The following is a 22,629-nucleotide window of genomic DNA, read 5'->3' as shown; positions in this document are numbered from 1 at the left end:
CTAAACTTCAATAAATATTTGAATTGTTCTAAGTATTTACTTAAAACAATTAAATATTCAATTGTAATTTAGTAAATATTTATTTACTAAATGTAAACCTATATTTATTTAATATAAAAGTCATTGATTTAATCTTTTTATTGAATAAATATTTATTTGCCGTAAATAAAAACATTTACTTAATATTATTCAAAGAAATATGTATTAAGATTTAGTAAAATTTTTCAGTGTGTTTATTGTCTATATGTTATTTTTATCGTGTATCGTGTATCGTTTACTTAATAGACAATCATTGCAATTGATATTGAAAGATATGGTGCAAATATAGATCTTATCAAGATGTTTATAGATGGAATATAGCGTAGAAATATAATGTGGAAATCACTTCGTAGATACAATCATGAATGGATCAGAAGTGCATGTAGTTTTATCGAGAGATTGAAGATAATAGCGCACAGAAGAGCAAAACCAAAGAGGAGAGCAAAAATTCTCGGTGCTGAGCAATGATGTCACAGCCAGACGATAGCCCTGAGAGAACGTTTACCCCGTGGCTCGAAAATAGGTTTATACGCCTATGTATAGCACTTCGTTAAATGTATTTAAATGTCGTACTGCAGGCGTTTAAACACTTTGCAGTTTGTGGCGGTAGTATACAAGCTGCTCAATGGAAAATTAAATTTAGCAACGTTCACCTAGATATCCTCTTTAGGCGCGAGATGTAAATGTTATATATTATGGGATATTAAAATCGACACGTTAAAGATATAGTATTATCGTTGGCGTTACTCAGTGATTTGTGTTACTATAACTTCCACCGTAATTACTATGCAGTCGCCTTTCGCGCGTGTTTAGCAGGTACTAAATTACAAACGTTCGATTAGAAATTCTCTGGTGGGTTAATTGTGCATTCTCTTGGTTAACAGAAACAGCATTCTTTCTACGCATGTATCGTAGTATTACTGAGGTCGTAATCAGGAGTGCACTTGCATCTGGCGAGACTCGCATAGTAACGAATGAGAAACAGCAGCGATTCTCTGTCTTCAAGAGGATGGAGTTCGTCTCCCTCTGGATCGATATGTTTGCATCACGCGAGCTGTCAACATTGCACGAGAGATGTTATATTACGATCTCTTAGACCTATTCCTTTCTATTTTCGTATTCTCTCCATCATAGGTGTTATGATGATCAGAAAAAGTGATTTATTTTTGTTAAATGAGTTACTGGATATTTTTTTCAAAAGAATACATGATCTTTGGTATCTTTCTTTCTCTGTTCGATATTGAGTCTTATTTCGTTAGATTATCATCCAAGAAAAATACTGAACAATATAAATAAAAAATATTGAGTGATAATAATAAAGTTTATAGGGTAGAGCTGACTATTCCTTCAGTTTCAATTTTAGAGTAGTATGAAAATTTATAATAGCAAACAATATCTCTGCGTGACACGTTTATAATTACATTACAATCATGATTGCTCTTTGAGATCACAAGCACAACCTTTAAGTAATCAACATATGCTGTTCAGAAACATAAACATTATTGCGAGAAATGGACGAGAAAGCTCCGCTATACGCTATTTAATTTATATATCTTATATACTTGTCTTAAATATTTATTTTATATACTTATATTTGATAAAACAAAAATTATTCTAATAAAAATAAAATATTCGGAAAAGACATTTTGAATGACATAATCCCGTTTCTCAAACGCGAAGAATGCGAGAGCAGATTGCATCAATGCTTCTATTATGAACCGGCTTTTTCGCCGTAGTTGGAAGTGTTAATTAATATACCATAATGGAGTTCCATATAAACGCTTTCTGTGCTCGCTAAATTAACCGGTAGACCTCGATCGCCTTGATGCGCCGGCCGGTACGCGCGAAAGCGACGACGCGAGCCCACCGAAGGAGGACAATCATTGCCACCGCGGCTATAATCGGCCGATATGCGCCATAAATTCAAACGACGCACGTGTTCTTCTTTTGCAGGTTGTCCAGAATGGTTTAGAGATCCTCACGTATCTCGCGGATCGGATGGGTCACGACTTCAAACCTTACATCTCCACCATCATCCAGCCGACGATAGACAGGCTAGGTGAGTACGGGGCGTATTTGTTCCATTGGTTTGTCTCGTAAATTGTCCTCGGGGAGGAATCGGCTGGCACGATACGCGATATCGAAAATTTCTATTATTATTTACGACAATCGATAATTCCACAAACGGCTCACGACAGTCGATAATTGGCACCGATAGAAGCCCGTGTATATTTCGGTTTGTAAATATCCCATATTCATGATATAACGATAGTCGGATAATAGATACGGGATAATTGTAACATCGAGCATTAATTAGAAAGTTATCCCTATAGATCTGTATCTCGAAAGTATGATGAGTTTCGCAAAAATTTCGCCGCGTATTGGGTGAATCATCGTTAATCGCTAAATGAGTTTCAAATAGAACGAGCCAAAGTGACGTTTAAACGCCTCTAATGAGGTTGAAGTCTATGACAGATGTATACACCATATTTGTCGAGAACCGGTCTGCCGATCGCTTTCAGTGGTCCCGCGAACCCGACGTCAAGAATAAGCTCACGCACACGCGCGCAATCCGAAGATATTCGCTCCCAATTTTCACATGTATATACGAATCGACAATTAACTTCGCATTTATTACAGGTGACAGTAAAGATGCTACCAGGGAGAAGGCACAATTGGTGCTCCTGAAAATTATGGAGAAGGGATGCATGTCGCCTCAGAATCTTCTGGATAGACTTCGTCCAGCCTTCAATCATAAGAATGCAAAATTACGAGAGGAGGCTCTGATTCTATTGACGACTACGCTGAACGAGTGAGTGGCAATATGTTTATTCAAAATGAATTATATGTTCCAAAAATATTTGAGTTTTTTAATGAAATTTGAATTTTTCCAGACATGGAGCAGATGAGATGGCACTGTCGGGGGTAATTCCGAGCATCGTAAAGCTACTGTCAGATCCGTCCGAAAAGGTTCGGGAAACTGCTCTAAACACGCTAGCGGACATCTATCGACACGTAGGCGAGAGATTACGCGTCGATTTGCAAAGAAAACACAATGTGCCGCAAGCCAAGTAAGTGAAATGGACGGAGAAAGCGATTGTCTTTCGGCTTTCGGCCTGCATAGAATTTCACGGGATATCTCCTAATCGTGATTCAGTCGCTCAAGAAACTTTTCTTTTCCTCGTTAAATATTAACAGTGCGATGCGTTAATGAAACCATCAAATCTTTGATCGCAACGTTATATAAACCCGTCGCTTATTCTGCTTACAGAATGCTTCTGCTAATAGAGAAGTTCGATCAACTGAAGGCCGCTGGTGATCTTTTACCCTTGGCAATGTCGTCCGACGGTGAGTAGACTGATTGAATTCTCTGGCGCTGCGGGGTATCGCTTAATTTAAGCTCGCCGCCACCGCCGACGACGACGACGACGACGAAAAGTAAGGCGCGAGTGTACCACGCGGCGCATATCGCAATTCAACGTGCGCACGAACGCTTGTATCGTGCTGCCATCGTGCAGCTCTAGAGTTTATCACGCGGCGATCCTGCCTTCGCATGCAGGAAGACTCCTCCATCTGTCTGCTCGCCCCTCCTCGCAGCTTAGCATTACACGTATACATCATGAATATTTACCGAAGACCGTATGTTCCTCGATGTGATGGGAATAAACGCTACTTCCATGTACTTCGCAACCGACTTCGATTTAATGACACGTCGATATCTTACTTGATCGGAATTTTACCTTTCCGGCGAAGGGAGAACGAACAACATTGATGATATAGAAATAACGTTTGGAGAGGCAAGTCGTTCCGTCGTATATAAAATTTTATTTCCTTGAACGGTGATACAACGAGGTCACTGATTCGCGTTATCTGCCTACCGCCGGGAAGATTACATAATATTGCATTCAGAGCGATAGAACCGTGTGCAATATATCGTATCGGTGTATTGTTTCAAGCGCCGTACCACGCCTGTAATCCATACCGAAGTCAGAAGCTATCTTGCTTTGAAACGAACGGCCTTGCAACGTCGCGACTGCTCGGCTTGTCGGTGTTCGAATTTCGGTCGCAAATATTACGTGTCGCATCGGCAATCGCACACTTGGCACCTTCGTTTCTCGATTGATAGGAAATAATCCGCCATCGAGATCGATGGCGAGAGCAAAAGTTCATCCAGCGACAATTCCGCCGTTGCATTCCACTTGCGCAATCGATCGCAACATAAAGTGTTTGCGGCTGCTCGAGGAGGGACTTCCTCGAGCACACGATTGCAACACTTCGCAAATATCATCCTCGCGCCTATATCATTTCCAAGGTTCATCGGAGTTCTGCGACATTTCTCGTTTGAGTGCCGTACGATTATTAGTTTCTGTCATTAATTGCCGCATTATTCGCGGTAGTTCCGCAAAAGGCCAGACAGTTCTCATCGTTCAACAAGATTATTTATCGTCTACTATAAATTATTCTTACGAATCAAAGTAATTAAACATTCCGCAGTCGCAAAATAAATGATAGGAAAACTTACTAAATAATTACTGACAATTAATGCGAGGCTATTTATCATTCTGGTGAAAGTAGCAATTAGAATCGATGGCACATATTGATGTGGCATGTTTATGAATTATACACTTTCGTTATTCAGTGAATTTTAAGTAGATTCCATGAAATTTTTTCACTCCTGCCTTTCTTTTTTCTCTCTCACTCGAAATCTGTAATCGAAGATGCGCGCAGGTCTGTTTCCTTTGCTACACCCTGCGCATATACGATCACGATTAGATCATACCTGGGCTTGGCAAGGAGAAGCCACGGCGCTTCGCTTGATTTCAGAGATATTAATAGAACTCAAAATAACCGTGAAGCGTTAATGACGATCTTCCGCGAAGCCACCGTGTCTATCCCCTTCATGGACATTCGAACTTCCGGTGGTTCGGCAAAGTCCGAAGGATCAGTCTCGGGCGTTATTAGAGCAACACGTTCTGCACACTGATTACATATCTATGAATATTTCAGCCTTCTCTGTATAAGTTACGCTCTGTAGCGGATTACAGAATCTTAGCGTTACTATGTCGAATGCCATGTACCTCCAGCATGCCTCGCATATTAACTTGAACATAAAAACATATAATTTAATCGAGCTTGTGCCGCGTAAAGAAAATTCAATTTACTCTCGTAATTAAAATAATTCTGAGAAATCAATCTTTGATCGGCCGTGTTATACATCGGTGTCTGTGTCTGCCTTATTCATTCATGCATAAACGCGAACAACATTTACGTGCGTATATTCAATTTTCTACCTTTTAATGATTTATGCATACTTCACGGTCATGACGTAATCACGCTCGTGACACCCGTCCGCCGTGTTTTGACGACCAAATTCTTCATCGTCGAATACAAATAAGAGAACCGTAGGACAAACTTTTTTTTTCGTAGCGAGTCGCTATATAATTTCTGTGACAAACACATTAATTGGGTCATTAAGAGATACAAACTCATTTTCAATCGGTGCTCAAATACTCCTATTTCACACAAAGTGAATTTATATATGTACATATCCAATTTTGCAAACAGAAATCTTTTGGTCTTGAAACGCAATCATGAACAGAACTAGAATAGGAATATATATCACATATTAAATTGACAAGCAATTTAATAATTTTGATTTGCTAATAAGATTGAAATCGTCATCGCGACGTATCCTCGAAGTTACGCGGCGCGGAAAGGTTGCGCGCACCCGGCGAGCGAACAAAAATTTGCATAAGTCTCGTTTTCGCTCTCTCTTTCTCCATGACCCCGCGTGCAATGCGATTGTGTTAGAAGTTCGCGTTAAGGCACGATTACACCACGCTCTTTTCAAAACGCGTTCCTCTTGAGTCGCTTCTCATAACAGAAAAGATGTAAACAAAATCGATGAAAGTCGACGATAAAGACGCGTGTGGCCATTGTATGAAAAAATATATTTAATATATACATTATATATAAAATATATTTTATATATATATAAATAAATAGAGCATTTTCTAACTTGTGAAATTGATGAAAGTCGACGATAAAAACACTAAAAAGATATATTTTATATATACATATATAATATAAAAATATATTTCATATTGTATAAATAAACTGACAATTTTCTAACTTGTGTATTTAAATTCCGTATTTACAATTTCCGGATATAGAAATACAAATTGCTAGGATCGATCGTTAAATGAAGTAATACCTCGAAAGCTATAAAGATCTAGATTTATGATAAATTAAGTCCTTCTAGATTTAAATTATCGTATATATTTTGGACTTCGCAAAAACTTTAATTACGACGTGTCAATCGTCGCGAGGATAATTCGCGTCAGCGTTGCCGCGATAGAAATGACTTGTCACGCGATGGAAACTACCCTGTTACGCGTCGTAAATTTCGCATCGCCACCCGCGCCCGCTCTTAATCTCGCGCCTTATTATGCGACTTTACCCTGAGGGCAGCGAGATGCAATGCACACGTGCGCAAGTGAAAGGTAGGGTAACACGCAGATTTATCTCCGTAAAGCAGCACACTGTTCCACGTTGCGCCGGTGTGCGCACGATCAGATATGAAAATACAGAATAATGCCCAGCTGCTGCCCTTTTATCGCGCGTTCTTTGACCGTTGCCCTGTTACTCTTTGCATAGAGCCTGGCAACGGAATAAACCGTCCGAATCTTACAGAAAAGTCGATTGAAGATTAACGCCTGTATTCACACAGGAAAAAAAAGAGTATTAATCGGAATTGGAAATGATAAGTCTGGATTTTCTGATGGAATCTATTATAATTCTATATAGTTGAGATAATCGGAATTCTGATTGATGTTAATAATCTGGTGCGTTCATTTTCAATAAAACTTTTCGTAATATACCAATGTATTAAGATTAATTTTAATCTCAGTTCAATTTATTCTTCTTACATTTTTCTTAAAATTATAGAAAGAAGGAGAGTAAAAATTGAGCCGAGATTAAAGTTTATCTACATCGAAAGCGAATCAGAACTATCAATATAGTTATGTTAGAATTAATTCTATTTAAACTTCTATAATATAATTACGATTTGCGTTGATAACATTAGCGTTGGCACCAAGTTATGGCTTATGTTTTGCGGTTTGTTTATAAGACGAAAGTCAAAAATATAATGGGAGATTTGTTGATCATTGGGAATCGGAGTACTTGGAAAATCTCTGTGACAGGGCTTTCGTATAAAAAGGGACAAATTGCTCTGCAATCGGACAGTAATTGTTTGCCTAACCCATGACACACGGCGACGCGCACGATAAGCGTGTTTATGCTCGATTATGCGCAATGTATATGCGCTATTATGTAACGACGGAGGTATTATCGCCAGCCTTCTCGTTGCAGAGGCCGTGTGGGCGATTCTTCTTAGCGTTGTTTCTCTAACGGCAATGCCTCGCACGCGGGAATTGACGCTCACATTTTCCGATGCCGATGATCTCATGGCGCGTGACGCCACTCAGAAAATCTATAATCAACCGTTGCTCGCGGCTTTTCTTTTATTCTTCCTCCCGGAACTGTGCGCCCTGTTTTGCCTGAGGATTCTTATCTTATCGTAATGAAGCATCTGTTAATTCATAGTTCTGCCCATGAGCAATGATGAGCATCAAATGTCTTTCAGACAAGCTGTATGAATTATTATTCGTTCTAGATTTCGCGAACTGTACTTTTCGTTTAATGATTACATTTAAAGTACTCGTATTCATTTTAACGCAATATCAAAATTTATATGCAAAAACTTGCGAACAAGGCAAATAAATTAAACTTGTTAATTAAGATTGTATCGATCAATGGTATGATTTTAATTTGATGATAATCTCCTTAAGAATTTTTTTCAGCTAAAAAAAATTGGTAAAAGAAACAAAGCAGATATCAAGGTCTGCAAGAATTCTCGACCAAATCCGACTTTATCAACTCATAATTTTTCAAACCACCATCTTTGACGATCAATGCTGTCAATTTCCTGTGTATTTTCGAGGTTCTCGTATCATTATTTTCTCACTCGGCGAAGGTCGCTCGAAGAATACCTAGTTTAACAGCCAATTATACGTCTCATTCTTTTTGCGATTCGAAACGCAAAAAAAAAAACGGAATTCAAACGCCGACTTATTTTCGCTGATAATGGTGTTCGTAATGATCTCTGTCCCGCGACGTCGAATTGCTCTTCATAAATTGGTCTTCGAACGCAACGTGCCACTTTGGTAGATATACTCGGCGGAACCCGCATCTTCAATCGTCTGTCATTTTTCCCAAAATCCACATTCGGTTTCATTCGGTGTCTCTTTGAAGTCGTGCAAAGAAATACAATTTGAATTATTTAAATATTTAAATATCTCTTGAGACAGACAATGAATTTTTGAAAAGAACAACTTGACGATTTTATCCTATTTTCTAAAGAACACAAGACAGTTTGTTCCCAGTTGTACAGTTAATTTTTATATCGCAAACCATCTCTCTCACGTCTCGAACGTCGCGAACTCATGAGTGCAACATGGACGTTAATTAGCAACGAATTAAATTAACTGCTAACTCGCTTTCACTAAAGACACTCGGCGTGATTCTCCGATAGTCGGGAAACGCGCGGGAACCATTCGCCGGAAGCCGTGTATTTTCTAACTCTTTTCCCGTTCTTCCGTAACTCTCCGTTCCGTAACACACATCTTGAATTTCTAAAGAGGCGGACGTCACATCGGCGACGAACTTCGTGAAAGAACAGAAGACACAACTTCTTCAGCCCACACCGCCGTACGTTCGTATACACCTTAATTATACCGTCAAGTGTAATTACCGATACCGCTTCCATCGTGCATACGAATGCTGGCATAAAAACGTGACAGACACGGAGAGAGAAAGGAGGCGGATGGTACATGCGGTAGCGGGGAAAATTACGTGCGTTTAGAGCTCTAAACGTCCACTATGTTTGCCCTAATATCTTTGTATAGATCTATTCTTTTTTATCCCAAAAGTTCTGAACTGGTGTACACAAGTTATTATAGAATCCGAGACAGCTATAGTTTGTTCCACTCTAACTTGTGCAAAGTTGAGCATTAGTTCAGAATTGTTCGAGAAAGAACAGACCTCACATCATAAATATTAAAGAATTATAAAATGCTTATTGGACGATAAACCATCAGATCAAAAATCGAAATAGCCAGGAAATCAACATTCGGTTCAGATAAAAGATTTGCGCCACTTTGACACATCTAAAGTTCTTTACATGCATTGGCCCCGTATTTTCGACCTGACTGTATTTAAAAAAAATCGTGAAATAATTTTGCGACACGTAGTGTTGCATCATGAAAATCGTGGCATATAGCCACGATGAATCGAGGCGTTTATACGCTCTTCATGTATTTTATATTACGCCAAATGATTGGACTATTCAACGTCGCTTGACCCTAAAGCGTGTGCAATCAGGGTCCAACATACGGAGAAAAATGTAAAGTAATGTGCGCTGAAATTCTAGTAAATTTTATGGAATTGGCAGGTCTGTATAGAAACAGGCCACTGTAAAATTTATTTTACTTTCCTTTTAAGTGAGCGATTCTTATACAGCCATACTGTACGGTACTTTTTACATTCCATATATAAAGTGTAAATCTATAAATTACTATCTCAATAGAACTTACTTTATTGTCGAATGTTTTTTTATCGAAGCGGACAAAATTTACTTTACTGCAGCAAAAAATACAAATGTTTAGAGTCTTGAGAGTCGTACGCGCTTATCAGTCTTTACTGTACTGTAAGATAATAATCACTTAAATGAATTTATTATATTTGTAATGTACTTTTTATCTTACACCTATTTTTACTTTCAAGTAAGTAAAGTTTTTCATGAGTTGGGTAAAAATAGCCAGAATATTTTTACTAGTCTCGTAAGGTAAAAATTATTCAACTCTCTATTTTTTTCCATGTAAATTTTTTCCAGTCTCGAAATACACCGTACAAATTTACAAGATATTTTGTAAGCTCTTAAAGATTTATTGGAAAGTATTAAGTGTTAATTTAAGTGTAATTTAAACTCGAAAGATTAATTTTTCAAGTTTGATGATCGAGTACGCGATGTACTTTCGAGATATGCAGATGAATATGAATAATATCAGGGAAGCGCAAGGACGTAATTTTGCCAATCGAATTATAATCGAGCATTGTATATCGATCCGCTTGATCCAGCCGCAGCAAGCTGTATCTCGTGCTTAATTATGCCGTAATGCATCGCGTCGCGTGTTAATTAAGGGTTGCGCGATAATTTATTACTCGCTTCCCGCGGAAACGCGTCGATCGACTCGCTTCGATTCTATCGAGCTCTTGGAATTGATGCATCATAAGGAGCCGTTTGAAATTAACTCTGGATTACGAGTTCTGAGATTTGATTAATTGAAATGACGACTTCTAAATAGATTTAACATTTTTTAATGTTTTCAACCATTTTGATATCGCTGAAATTATTACGGAGAATAATAATAATTTATTGAGAGCATAGATGACGATATTGCTTTCTAAAACTTTGAGAGGGAGATTCCAAAGAGTTTAGAGTATTTTAATAAACAATACAAAAAAGTAGTGACTATTTGTTGCAAGTAATAGGTATCCAGGCACGTAAAAGGTGAGACTGCAACTAAATCGTTAATGATGCCTTACCTGATAAGAAAAAAATAAATTCATTCAAAGGATCCACTACCGAAGTTTTCGTGCGAAATCTTACGAAATATCCCACACACGTTCACGTGTCTTTGATCCGAAACACGCGAACGGACTTAACGACAGATTTACGAGGGCGGCGTTTCGACACGGCGCGCACCTCTCGGTCCTTTCTTGTTTAATACAACCAACCGAGCGCCTTATTTTGCTATACACATTAATCTTTTCTCTCTCCCCATCTTTCACTTTCGATCACTTCTGCCGCGACTGGACCGACGAACTATTAAAATTCACGCAAATTGAATCGGACCGTATCAGTCATCCACCTGTTTCCAGCGTGGTCAATTTGTCAATCCTTTAGAAATTTTTTATGGAACCGACTGAAGATTTAGACGGGAAATGAAAAATATGTTACACTTTTAAAGCATAATGTGAAACAGAATGTAAGTATAGACAGCGTATGAGTTCAGTATATTGCACACTACTCTCTAAAACTTTTAGAATAAATCTCACTCTAGAGAGTGAAATTTCACTCTGGAAGATTGAAAATTGAACCACTCTTTGTTAAGACTGGCTCAATTTTCACTCATTTTCTTGAATAATAAATTGTTTAACATCATTGGTTTAAATTATAACAACATTGAATAGGAGAAGAGAAGTGGCCACTTGTGGAAATGATTAGAACTCAAAGTGGGTATAATTTAACATGAATTTAATAAAAATGAATTCATTATCAGAACTGGGTCTGGCCAATCAACAAATGACATTTTCGGGTCTTTGGGATGATGGAGTAAATCGGTTAGTCAATGCCCGATTTCGATCGATCGCTGTCTTTTATCCTCTTGACGGTGAAATTCGGTCGATCTCATCGTTGGACGTTAATCTTCGATAGAAAGCACAAACGAAAGCCGCGCAGATGCAATTCGCACCTTCGCACGTGAATGCAAAGCGGCGAAGGCAGAAAGCTTGACGCACGCTCGAGTATGTGCATCTCTCGGACGATTGCGACATCTTCGACTTTCTTGATCTTGCCGGCGAGATCGGCGTTAATTATCTCGCGCACCAATTAGCTCATAATTATTGACAGGACAATTCGGCTTTCACGTATCTTTTTGTCGATCGGGCTTGGGTTTCTTTCGTGAACGATTGCACCGCGCAAGACGCACAACGAAGCAAATAACCGTCCCGTATTAGCCTTCGGAATGTAATCAAAGTTTCTTGCTGCTGAGCATAATGCAACGACGATTGACAGCCTTAATTATTATTATTATTTCATTGCAACGTAGATACGACCCTGATTAACACAACGCACGTCTTTTCTGCCACATTTGACGTATATGAGTATGTAGGATTTTTCAGCAAAAAAGAAATATACATATTATTCCTTATATATTAAAAATAGTATTCATATGTAATATATGCATTTTGTTAGAAATATATAGGAAATTTTTCAACAAAATAAACTGTTAAATATTAAAAGAATCAATGGTAATCCAATCTCTTCAATTAATGATACGTATTGTTTTCGAATATAAATCAATCCATTTCTGTGATTAATTTCAAAGTAAACAGCATCATCATATTAACGTGCATTTAGTAAATAATAAACTATAAATGTGATTAATTTTAAAGCAAACAACGTCCACATTAACGTATACATTTAGTAAATAATAAATTTAATAAATTTTCTTGATTAATTTAATTAGTTAGCTTCGTTGTTTAGTTAAATTAAGGACACATTGAATAGGACATGGTGACCTAAAGAAATTATTAAAAATTACTCAAATTGAGTATAACTTGATACTATGAATTTAACAGTGTATAATACGTGAAATTTATTATAAAATAAAATGAATTAAAATACACAAAATCGTGTTAGATGTTTATACGTACGTCACTATAATGCCCATTTCTATCAATGTAATTTAATTTTGATATCTCTCTTGATTTAACTGCCTCTTCATCTATTTCTATGTATCTAGTTTCAAAAAAAAATGAGGAAAAAAATGAAGTGCAAGTTGAACCGGAATTAAAGGTTATCTACACTGGTAGAAATGAGCATAAACATGATGAAAGAACCACGCAGTACTCGACCTCGCGAAAGACGCGATTTTCGAGACTATAGATACCATTGTCCCCCATGACACACTTCACAATAGCGTCGCTGGCATTGATTTTCCGGAATCGGTGGCGGCGATCGTGTAGGCCCCACGTCTCCTCGTTCATCCCTACAGCCTTTGGCCCCTTCCAGCGGGGCATCAACGATAGGGGAAGGTCCGTGTGGGACCCCCTCCTTCGGCTCGGCAGCTTTACTCGCGTTCCGCGCATAAGCGCGCTTACTCTCGGGAGCCCGGCTGAGAGTAAACGAGTCGGCGTTTAGCAACGTGAGAGACGTGCACGCTGTTGTGTGTCGTAGGCAGCCCTCGCCTCACGATGTGATCGAATTGTGTCGTTTCCTCTCGTGTTTTTTTTTTTCCTCGGTGACACGTGCACGAGGAACGAGGCGTGATTTCTCGTGATTTCAGTCGTGAGATCGGTGATTTCGATACCGAGGGAGGACACGCGACGGCGATGTCTATCTTTATATCCGTGAAACGCAAAGAAAAACGCGACGGTCGTCGTAACGAAGAGTGCACGTATTCTTTGCGCTATACGTGGAATCGAAAATTGCATTGCAAGCTGTAGTGTGTGTGTGTGTGTGCTGTGTGTGCCGCTTCGTTCTCCCGTCAGGACCGTGACTGTGTAACGTTACTCGACTGTTGTGCTCGACCATTTCGCGGAGCGAGGCCACGCAGTGTTCGCTTCGCGCGAAAACTTCTAACGATAAGTGCATGCATGCGTGGTGCGTTATCGCTTCGTGTCGTGTCGACGCTATCGATACCTATCATCACGCAACGGCGCGACGTTTCAACCGTCATTGCGCGGACAGCTCGTCGAAGAGATTCTCGGCAGTGCACGGCCGGACTTTGTGAAACAAACAACGAGCGCTCGGCAACTCGTAGTTGCTGCAGCCGCATAGGACTCGCGCAAGCGAGTCCGATTGTTTCGCGCCCGCGGCTACGGTGAGAGATAGTGCTGTGTGAGGAAACAACGTCGAGGATGCGAGAGCCACGTTATTCCGTAAAGAATTAACGCCGACACGCGGTATCCTCACGGTGACCATATTTTCCCCGGAGATAATGAAGGACAAACCTGACACATTTTTTAGGACTTGATTTCCTAAATATTTTCAAACTGGATTGTCTGCTTTTCATTTGGTGGCACAAGAGTCGATACAAGTGTCGTTCTATCTTCGTTGCTCACTCACTGAACGTCAAGAAAGATAGAAAATATTTGTGTCGACTTGTGTCAACAATGGAAAGCACCTTTTATCGCTATCAAAAGTTCGTGCAGCATAAATTTCTGAAGTTTTTTTACACTAGAAATAAACTCTCAGGCAAAGCACACGTCATCGTGACATCGAAATGATTATTAAGTCACTTTTCAATCAATCTGATTTTGATGTCATTAGGACTTCGTTCTGTTTGAGCTAATATTGTCCGTAAAAATTAGTACATTAGACATTGGAATGCTAATTAGAAAGGAATTTTTTGTAGTTTCATTAAAATAAACAAAATTGAGAAAATGAAAAGAAATCTTAAAGGCTTTTTGTCGTTAAAGGTCATATGGTCATCATAGGTATTCTTTGTATGTACTGTTCAATTTCGAGGCGAACGCCGGAATTTACCGCGATGTGTACCGAGAGAGAGAAATCGCGTAAACAAGTTTCTTCCTTCAAGAAGGATCGTCGAATCCTGGAAATAAAGTTTTGATTCGTAATCTCGTCTTTCATCGCTAGGAATTGAAATGAAGCGTCTGAAAACGCGACTTCGCTTGAAGGACTTTCAGAAATTTTTTATGATATCGTCATCGAATTTCCGTTTGGTATAAAGTCGAGGTATTATTTGTCGCGTTTCTATTTGTGTCACGTTTCGGGCCCGCTTTGAGAAAGATAAGGAGTTTACTGTATACATTGTGTCGAGGGAATCAACAAAAGTGCATTCGTCGTCGAGTGTGCGAAACACCGAGGCTGCTAGTCGGAATTATTAATGCACTTTCTCGGCCGCGTGCAATGAACTAAATTCGCTCGAGCATTCACTGCAGAGGGATTGTTAATGCAAAACTCACGTTTATTACGTTGGAGAAGCGGCCTTAATTATGTAATACAACGAACGCCTCTCGTTCTCGCTCTTCTTTCAAAGAATGTCACGAACGCCTTCGTTCTCGTTTCCCTCCGCGTGTATGAAGGGCATAACGCGTTTTGAAATCAACGTCGAATGCCCCCATCGGCATTTTCCATTAATTATTCCGTTGGCTTGGAGCGTAATTGCGGTTACTCATTCGACAATCTTTAAGCGCTGTTAATTTCTGCGTTACAACGCGGCGTTGCGCAAAGCGAGGTACAGGATTCTGCATTCTCCTTCGACGTCGCCCGCCCATTTATTTCTGAAAGGAAGGAAAAAACCATAATATATAATCGTCGCTGCATATGCGGAACCAGTTCCGAACAGTACGGTCAATTTCGGCGCCAGCGAAACTGCACAAAGAGCGCCGGGACGTCTTTACATTATTTCGGATAAATCGCCTCGTAACGAGGCATGAAACGAAGACCGAAAGGTTCGACGCGACGCGACGCGCGACGGACGTGACGCGACGGTACAAAACCGCTTGTCACGGTTTATTCGGCATAAATAAAGCAACACCTTAATCAAGATCTTCGATCGATCGTGTCGTAATTAGCCGATGGAACCGCGCACGCTGATGGTTGCCGGCATCGTTCTAACGGGCGGCGGAGTCCGCTTCGGTTTTTGCGTGATTTAATACAAGGCTCTGTGTCGCTTTTTACATGCGATATCCGCGCCGGTCTACCGCTAGGCGATGCTAATCCACGTTGGCAATAAGTGCACGCGCACGTGTGCGGTAATCGGCTTGCGTGTAATAGAGGTCGGATCGCGTGACGCAACCGATTCCGGGAAGTACGAAGATTTTTTTTCTTCTTTTTTCTTTTTTATTATAACCACACGATTGTCTTTGCATGAATGATTCGAGGAGCAAACGACGTAAACCACCAAATATTTTTTCCTTTTCCGTTCCGAAAAAAATATAATGTTAATTGGATGTCCTCGAGATGAATCAAGTGGACATTCAGTCAGGCTGAAAATTATCTATAATTTAACGGTGCTTTCCAGCATTCCAGCAAGATACTAAGAAAAAATTCTGATTAAAAATAAACCAACCACAAGATTCTGATCGTATCTGTCAGAATTCCGGTTGTCACAATTGGACATCTGATTATAATCTACTTGTAGAATTCTGATTGATACGAATTGATCAGAATGTTTGAACATAATTTTTATCGATAATTCGTATTGATATTTAATTTTATACATATAAAGTTTTAATTAGTAACCAGAAATTTTACTAAAAAAAAAAGTGTTCTTATAAGGGATTCCTAAAGTCGTTTGTTTTATCGATTGAAACTTGTATACAAAAGTAAATATTGTTGCTAATCGACGTCAGAAGCCGATAACAAAACCGTAATTTTCCGACCTTTTTTATCTTTTATATAAAGTTGACCGGTTTAAACTATTTTAAGGTTCCTCTTACAAGAATACAGCTGGTAATTCAAGAGGTACAGTATAATATAATTCTTTTAATATCTTTATTTAACATTGACAAATAACAAGGATGTAATGTAATGATTCACTGTATTGTATTATACATTGTTCTGTGTGCAAATTCACACTTTTTTTTTTAATCTTTTGCTGGAAAGTACTTCAAAGTCATGTTTTCATTGGGGTGCAATTGAGGAATTTTTTATCGCTTGCTATCATTAAATATTTCCAAATTCCGAGAACATTTTCTTTGAATTGGAAACACACGATAAACAGCAAGTTTTGTTTCTGACAGAAATATTAAGAAACATCGTGAAACTTTCGATAACTTGTTCAAGAAACATCAACAAAAGTTTCTCGTTGTCGCTTCAGTGAGAACATAGCTTTACATAAATCTCTTTGATATCGCGATCTTATTGAAACGTTTGTTGTTCGTAAACATACAGTTTGTTTCTCCACGTAAAGTTGGAGCACGTTTCACTTGCAAGTGGAACTTGATGCGTTATCGCGTCGTTTTAGTTTGACTTGTTTCACTCTACAACTTTCGTTCCTTCGATGAATTGATAATTTCGGGTATTTCTCCTTTTGTTTTTTCGATGATTTTGGACATATCCTTTTGAGGACGAGAGATGCTTATTTAAGTCTGTCTTAGACATAAGATAGAAAAAAATTAATAACGTAAGTCATGAAAGTCTGTTAGAGCCATGCACACTTCTGTGCAAATATATTTGAGCAATAAAACGTAAACAATAAGGAAATCAACACGCATTTGTTTCTGCTTACATTATAATCTTATCTCTATTCATGTGATTCATCAATTCGCTTACTGCTTGCGTTTTACTACTTAATTTTTTCGTGCCATGGCCTTTAGTCTTTAATATAACTTTTTTCTCTGGCTTACCTTACGCCCACATCTAATGTTCATTTCTACCAATGTAGATTAACTTTAATCTCAGTTCAACTTTTCATCTTTTTCTACAATAGGAAAAAGAATTAGTTGAACCAAGATTAAAGTCAAATTACATTGGTAGAAACGGGCATAATTGTAAGATAGATATTTCATTCTCTGCCATCAGTTGCATAACTATACGCGTACGTTTCCCGTCAAGTTTACTCGAAACTAGATTGTCAGAACATGCAAATATCTGTCGGTTTCGAAACTTCCCGACACAACAGCGAGCCGGCAACTCGGGACATTTGAACGGCGCGCGCGGAGATCTGAATGAACGGTGGAACTCGAGAGCAAAAAGCCCGCGAGACGATGCTATCTGTAACGTGAGAAAATGGGTTTCCCCATTAACCGATCTTGTTACGTATAACGTGACGCGTGTGAATGCACGTTCATTGTTACCGGAGAACACTGAAGTTGATATCGAAGGTATTAATAAATAGGTCGCGATCGTCGACCGACGGCTGAGGAATCGGTATACCTATCGCATTCTCGATTCCGGGATGGTGTTATTATTAGCAACGTGTATAATAACAGTTAGCTTAGTTATTGGACTATTGATCGTTGTTGTTAATGCCAGGTATTTGAATTTACGTTCGTATAAGTTATCGGAAAACATTGAACTGGTTTCGTGGAGAAGTCAACCGGCATATCTTTCACACGGCCTGAATTGTTATCGTCTTCGATTTCCTGCGGTGTTTCTTAACGACACGTCGATAATTTCTAAGCAATTATAGACATTTCGTCAATACAAATTTTGAAAGGTTAAGCCAGAAACACGGGAAAACAAGACAATAAGACGTTAGCAGTAAGCAAATTGGCCAATCCTTACTGTTTATATCTTATTACCTAAAGCGATGTTTGCAATGAGATTTTAAAACGTAAAATTTAAACTTAAGTTTTAAGCCACGAGCCGTAAGAAATTGACCAATCTCAATTAAATGTAAGTAGAATACTCGACTATTATTGGTCAATTCATTACATTTTAAGATTTTTAAGCCATAGATAATGGCTTATTGTAGAAAGCTTATTAAAAAGTTTTACGCCTTAAAATCTCATTGTAGATGCCGCTTCAGAGCGGAAGCACGAGTCTTGCATAACGCATAATGCATAAGAAAACGAACCAATTAAAGTCATCATTTTCTTCCTTTCTTTATAAAAGATTCTGGTTAATTTTCTTACGCTTTATGCAAGAATTTGTGTTCCCACCCTTATGTTTTTGTATGTACCATGGGTTTTAGATTACAACGTTAATTATTGCTGCGAGAAGACAGAACAATTGTCATTGTTGGGTTTTAAGTGTAGTAAGATAGAAATTGAAGTTTATTAGCGGTTTAGATGCAAACAGAACTCGAGTAACACGGCAATTCTTGATACCGAGAATACACACATTTGCCTCGCGGGAGAAGAAGGGAGTCTTTATCGCCGTAAACGCGCGCACCTGGGTATTACAGAATTTCTTAATGCAAGAGCGCGTGCGTGCGAAATGACCGCAAAGAATGCTCGGGAAGTAGATAATACGACGCTTGCGAGAAAGGCAAGAGAGTAAACATTAGGAACTCTTACGCCGACTATTTTGAAATCCGACAAAGAAATAGAGATAGTCTAGGATATACATATAGTATAGATCTAACATAAGTGCCGCTTACCGTTTGCCACAAATTGCCGGTTTGCGCCACAATAATTCCAATCATTTTTCCCTGGATGGTTTATTAAGCGTTGTTTTTTGATATCGCGACGACACGATTTTCATGATCTTTATCAATTAGATAGAATTGCATTCTTCAAAAAATTACAAGCTTGTAATATTAGAGAAAGCGGGAAGGAATAAGTAAATTTGCGTTCTATGCAAATTAATTTAATCGACAAAGTAATTTTGCAAACATTTTAATTGTAACTAGGTAAAATTAATTACGACAGCTATAACTGTTAAAAATAAATAATGATGTTAGAAATTTATAGCGTGTGAAACCGCTGTAAATCGGGTCATTGTCTTTTATTACGAATATTATATGAATCTGCAAAACGAAATCCGCGATATCGATTAATCTTCGTTAAATCCACGCATCCGATGCGCTCGATTAGATGATCTAATGAGTAGCTCGCGCGGAGCGGTAAATTAATGAGGCACGCTCGTAGGAATCCAATTAGGATGTGGAAATTAATTCGATGCGATGCAGCTCGGAAAAAAAAGAACTGAAGACTTTCATTGCGCGCACATCGCTCGCACGTACATCGGTTTTCTCACAATATTTCAAAACTTTTACACTTTCGTGAATTTCGATATTCATTAACGAAAATTCCTCGATGAATTTAAAGAGTTATAAATGTAAGAACTTGTGCTCATAACAGTTAAGATAAATCGGCTAATCGCGCGCAATAAACTGGCTCTATCGCATCCTCGAAAAAATATCGTCGTAGCATCTAAAAATTTTGTTTTACGATTGATTGTTTATCTTCCATTGTTTAGATTAAAAGTTGAAGAAGAATGTTTATGAAGTCTTCTCTAAAAAAGACACGTAAATAGATAGAAATGATAAATATATATTTTAAAGTCGCAAATTATTAAATTGTTTTAAGTCTTCAATGTAAATGTTTTTAAATTAGTAATTTGATTACGACGATATATTATTCCAAGGTTGATATTTACAGTGCTACTGAAAAAGAGAAAAAAACAAGAGAAAAAACGTTCGCAACTGGTTTATTAAGATGATGATGACGCTGGCGAAATGTCAGCGTCGTTATAATTCTACGACATGTGGAGGAATTTATCCTTGCTGTGCTCACTAAAATATCGTATACATCGGTCACGATGAACGACGCCGACGTGTTAATACCGGGCGGGCACCGTTGCCTACGTCGGGGATTAAAGAAGTATCCCAGTATTGATAAGAAATTATGGGACGCGAGCAGCAGATGGATACTACAATGGGATAATATAGTAAAGCATCCGGGTGCAAGGGCGAGAGGATGTCACTGCGACATCCATAAGCCACCTTGGCTGTATCCAGATTTAGGTATATGAATTATTTCTGCCACACCAAAGGACGATCATCGTGACATAAAGCGATTATAATATTAGTTGACGTTACAAATATTTTTTAAGTGATGATATCAATAATTTTTCTAAGTATGTGCTAAAAGAGAGCCTACGTTGCATTCTGTAACAAAATAAAACATTGACATTGATTTAAAATGCAAATTATAGACGTTAATAAAATACAGTTTTCTGTAGATCATTTTGCCGGAATATTCTAATTTATTTTAATTTTCTTTATATGATATATTAATAAGAAAAATGTACCAAGTCACGATTGTAACAATTTGTTTTCTTTTTTCAGTTGGCAAAGATACCGACGAACTTGATAGAGCAGCGGTAAGTATCGAATTCGAAAAATTATAGCTTCATTGCACGTTTATGAATAGAAATAATGTTTTGAAAACAAAATTTATTGTGCAGATCAAATCGGCTCCCGTCAAAAGGTTTAACATGCCTCCGAAAAGAGGTCAATTTGGGCCTGCTAAAACACCATCCTCTGCCTTAGGTATCATATATTATCGAATCTCATATCACATATTACCTTAATTATTATTACAACTTATATCATCAATTTGATATTCTTAATTTTATTTTTTATTTTTTTTTGGAAGCATGATACATATATATATATAGCAAAAGTAACAGTCAAGCAAGTTTCTCTAAAACCGTTTTCGTTAGTAGCTGTTTATGCAAATATTACAAGTAGCAATATACGTTAAATATTCGTGGAACGAGTTATTTTTAATTTATAAAACTTGTTAGACGTATTTTAGCTAGAGTGTAAATATTAAACATCGATATTTTTTAATTATATTGAAACGATGATACATAGCAGTGCTAGTTTATGTCGTATAAATCAGAAAGCTTTTTATGTAACCAATTGTGTCATGTATTTTACTTGAGATATGTCTCTCGTCTTCCACCCGAAATATATGTGAATGTTATGACTCAGTGTTGACTCGAATATCACAGAAGCACCGGTCTGCAAATGAAGCGCACTTGGGAAATATGTGCCATAATCCTTACTTACGCTTAGTTTTAACCGCCATGCGGCTTTACTTTTGCATTTTGTTAACAATATATTGTCAGAGAAGCTCGCCAACGAAAGGTCAACGTATGTTGACGTTTTGATGACGAGAATATGCTAACTGTTCGCTTGCATGAAACAGCTCCTCCTGGTACTTCATCTTATACAGTCCCAAGGGCAGCGACCATCAAAAGAGCTCTATCAGTAAGGTCGACAGGTATATCTAAATTCTACTATTGGCAATTACTATTTTAGAAAATATTTTGGAAAATCCGAAAATATTTCTGATTAAAAGAAAATGATTGCATAGATAATCGCGCTGTTGATACAATTTTAGTGCGAATGAATTCTGTAACGCAAAATTTTATCAATAATTCATATCAATTTTTTCTTACTTAGAATAATAAATATCCTAGGGTATGTTAAGTTAGCACCCCAACTATAGTACTCAAGAGTTCTGATTAGAGTTCCCACTTCCTTTTGACGAGACGAAGAGTTTCCTACAGTTAATAACAAGAGTTCCGCTCAATAAACATTTTTTTTACATTTTTAAAAAATGGTGTGTTAACTTTTTATCGAATTTCGAGGTGGAATAGTTCTGAGCAGTTTAATAGCTTCAATTTGCGATTGCCTAGACTCTAGAGTTCCTGATATGTAAAAAAAATTTTCGAATAATAAAAAAAAATTAAAAATTTTTGAAAAATTAATTTTTAGATACAATAGTTCTGATGATAATTCCTGCTTCTTTTTGACGATACGAAGAGTTCTCTATGATTTTTAATGACACATATGCGCTTAATAATCATTTTTTAATAATTTTTTAAAAATGGGGTGCTAACTTTTTAACGAAATTCAAGGTCGCATAGTTCTGATTAGCTTAACAGAACTATTTTGTGAATACCTAGAGTTCTTGATACATAAAAAACATTTTTGAAGAATAATAAAGTTTTAAAAAAATAGTAGAAATCTTTGAAAATTTTTTTGAGAGTACCGACTAGTTCTGAGTTGCGTTTCTTATAGTACTCGACGAGTTCTATCGAAAACAGTAAGGTGGAAAAGCGATTGGACCAACGGTTTGCAAGATAAAGCGACATTTGTCAGAAGATCAACAATTTTTAGAGTATATCTCGGAAACCGTTGGTCCAATCGCTTTGAGCCCTGATACTTTTCGACAGAACTCGCCGAGAACTGTCCAGAACTCCGATCAGAACTACTCGGTACTCCCAAAAAATTTTGACTTCAAATTTTTTTC

The 22,629-nt window shown here is 37.9% G+C and overlaps 1 protein-coding gene across 3 annotated transcripts in view; it reads left to right on the top strand.

The window, feature by feature from the left end:
* chb (CLIP-associating protein) overlaps positions 1 to 22,629 on the top strand; it is a 46,395-nt gene that overhangs the window by 14,713 nt on the left and 9,053 nt on the right. For all 3 annotated transcript variants that reach the window (XM_018544171.1, XM_018544168.1, XM_018544170.1), the window contains exons 2-7: positions 1,993 to 2,098; positions 2,680 to 2,851; positions 2,934 to 3,110; positions 3,311 to 3,387; positions 20,652 to 20,686; positions 20,771 to 20,855. In XM_018544171.1, the coding sequence (XP_018399673.1) occupies positions 1,993 to 2,098; positions 2,680 to 2,851; positions 2,934 to 3,110; positions 3,311 to 3,387; positions 20,652 to 20,686; positions 20,771 to 20,855 (652 nt within the window). The remainder of the gene's footprint in view (positions 1 to 1,992; positions 2,099 to 2,679; positions 2,852 to 2,933; positions 3,111 to 3,310; positions 3,388 to 20,651; positions 20,687 to 20,770; positions 20,856 to 22,629) is intronic.

The sequence above is a fragment of the Cyphomyrmex costatus genome, unplaced genomic scaffold (assembly GCF_001594065.2).
Source record: "Cyphomyrmex costatus isolate MS0001 unplaced genomic scaffold, Ccosl1.0 scaffold43, whole genome shotgun sequence".
Taxonomy (NCBI): Eukaryota; Metazoa; Arthropoda; class Insecta; order Hymenoptera; family Formicidae; genus Cyphomyrmex; species Cyphomyrmex costatus.
This window is presented reverse-complemented; position numbering and strand designations above follow the sequence as displayed.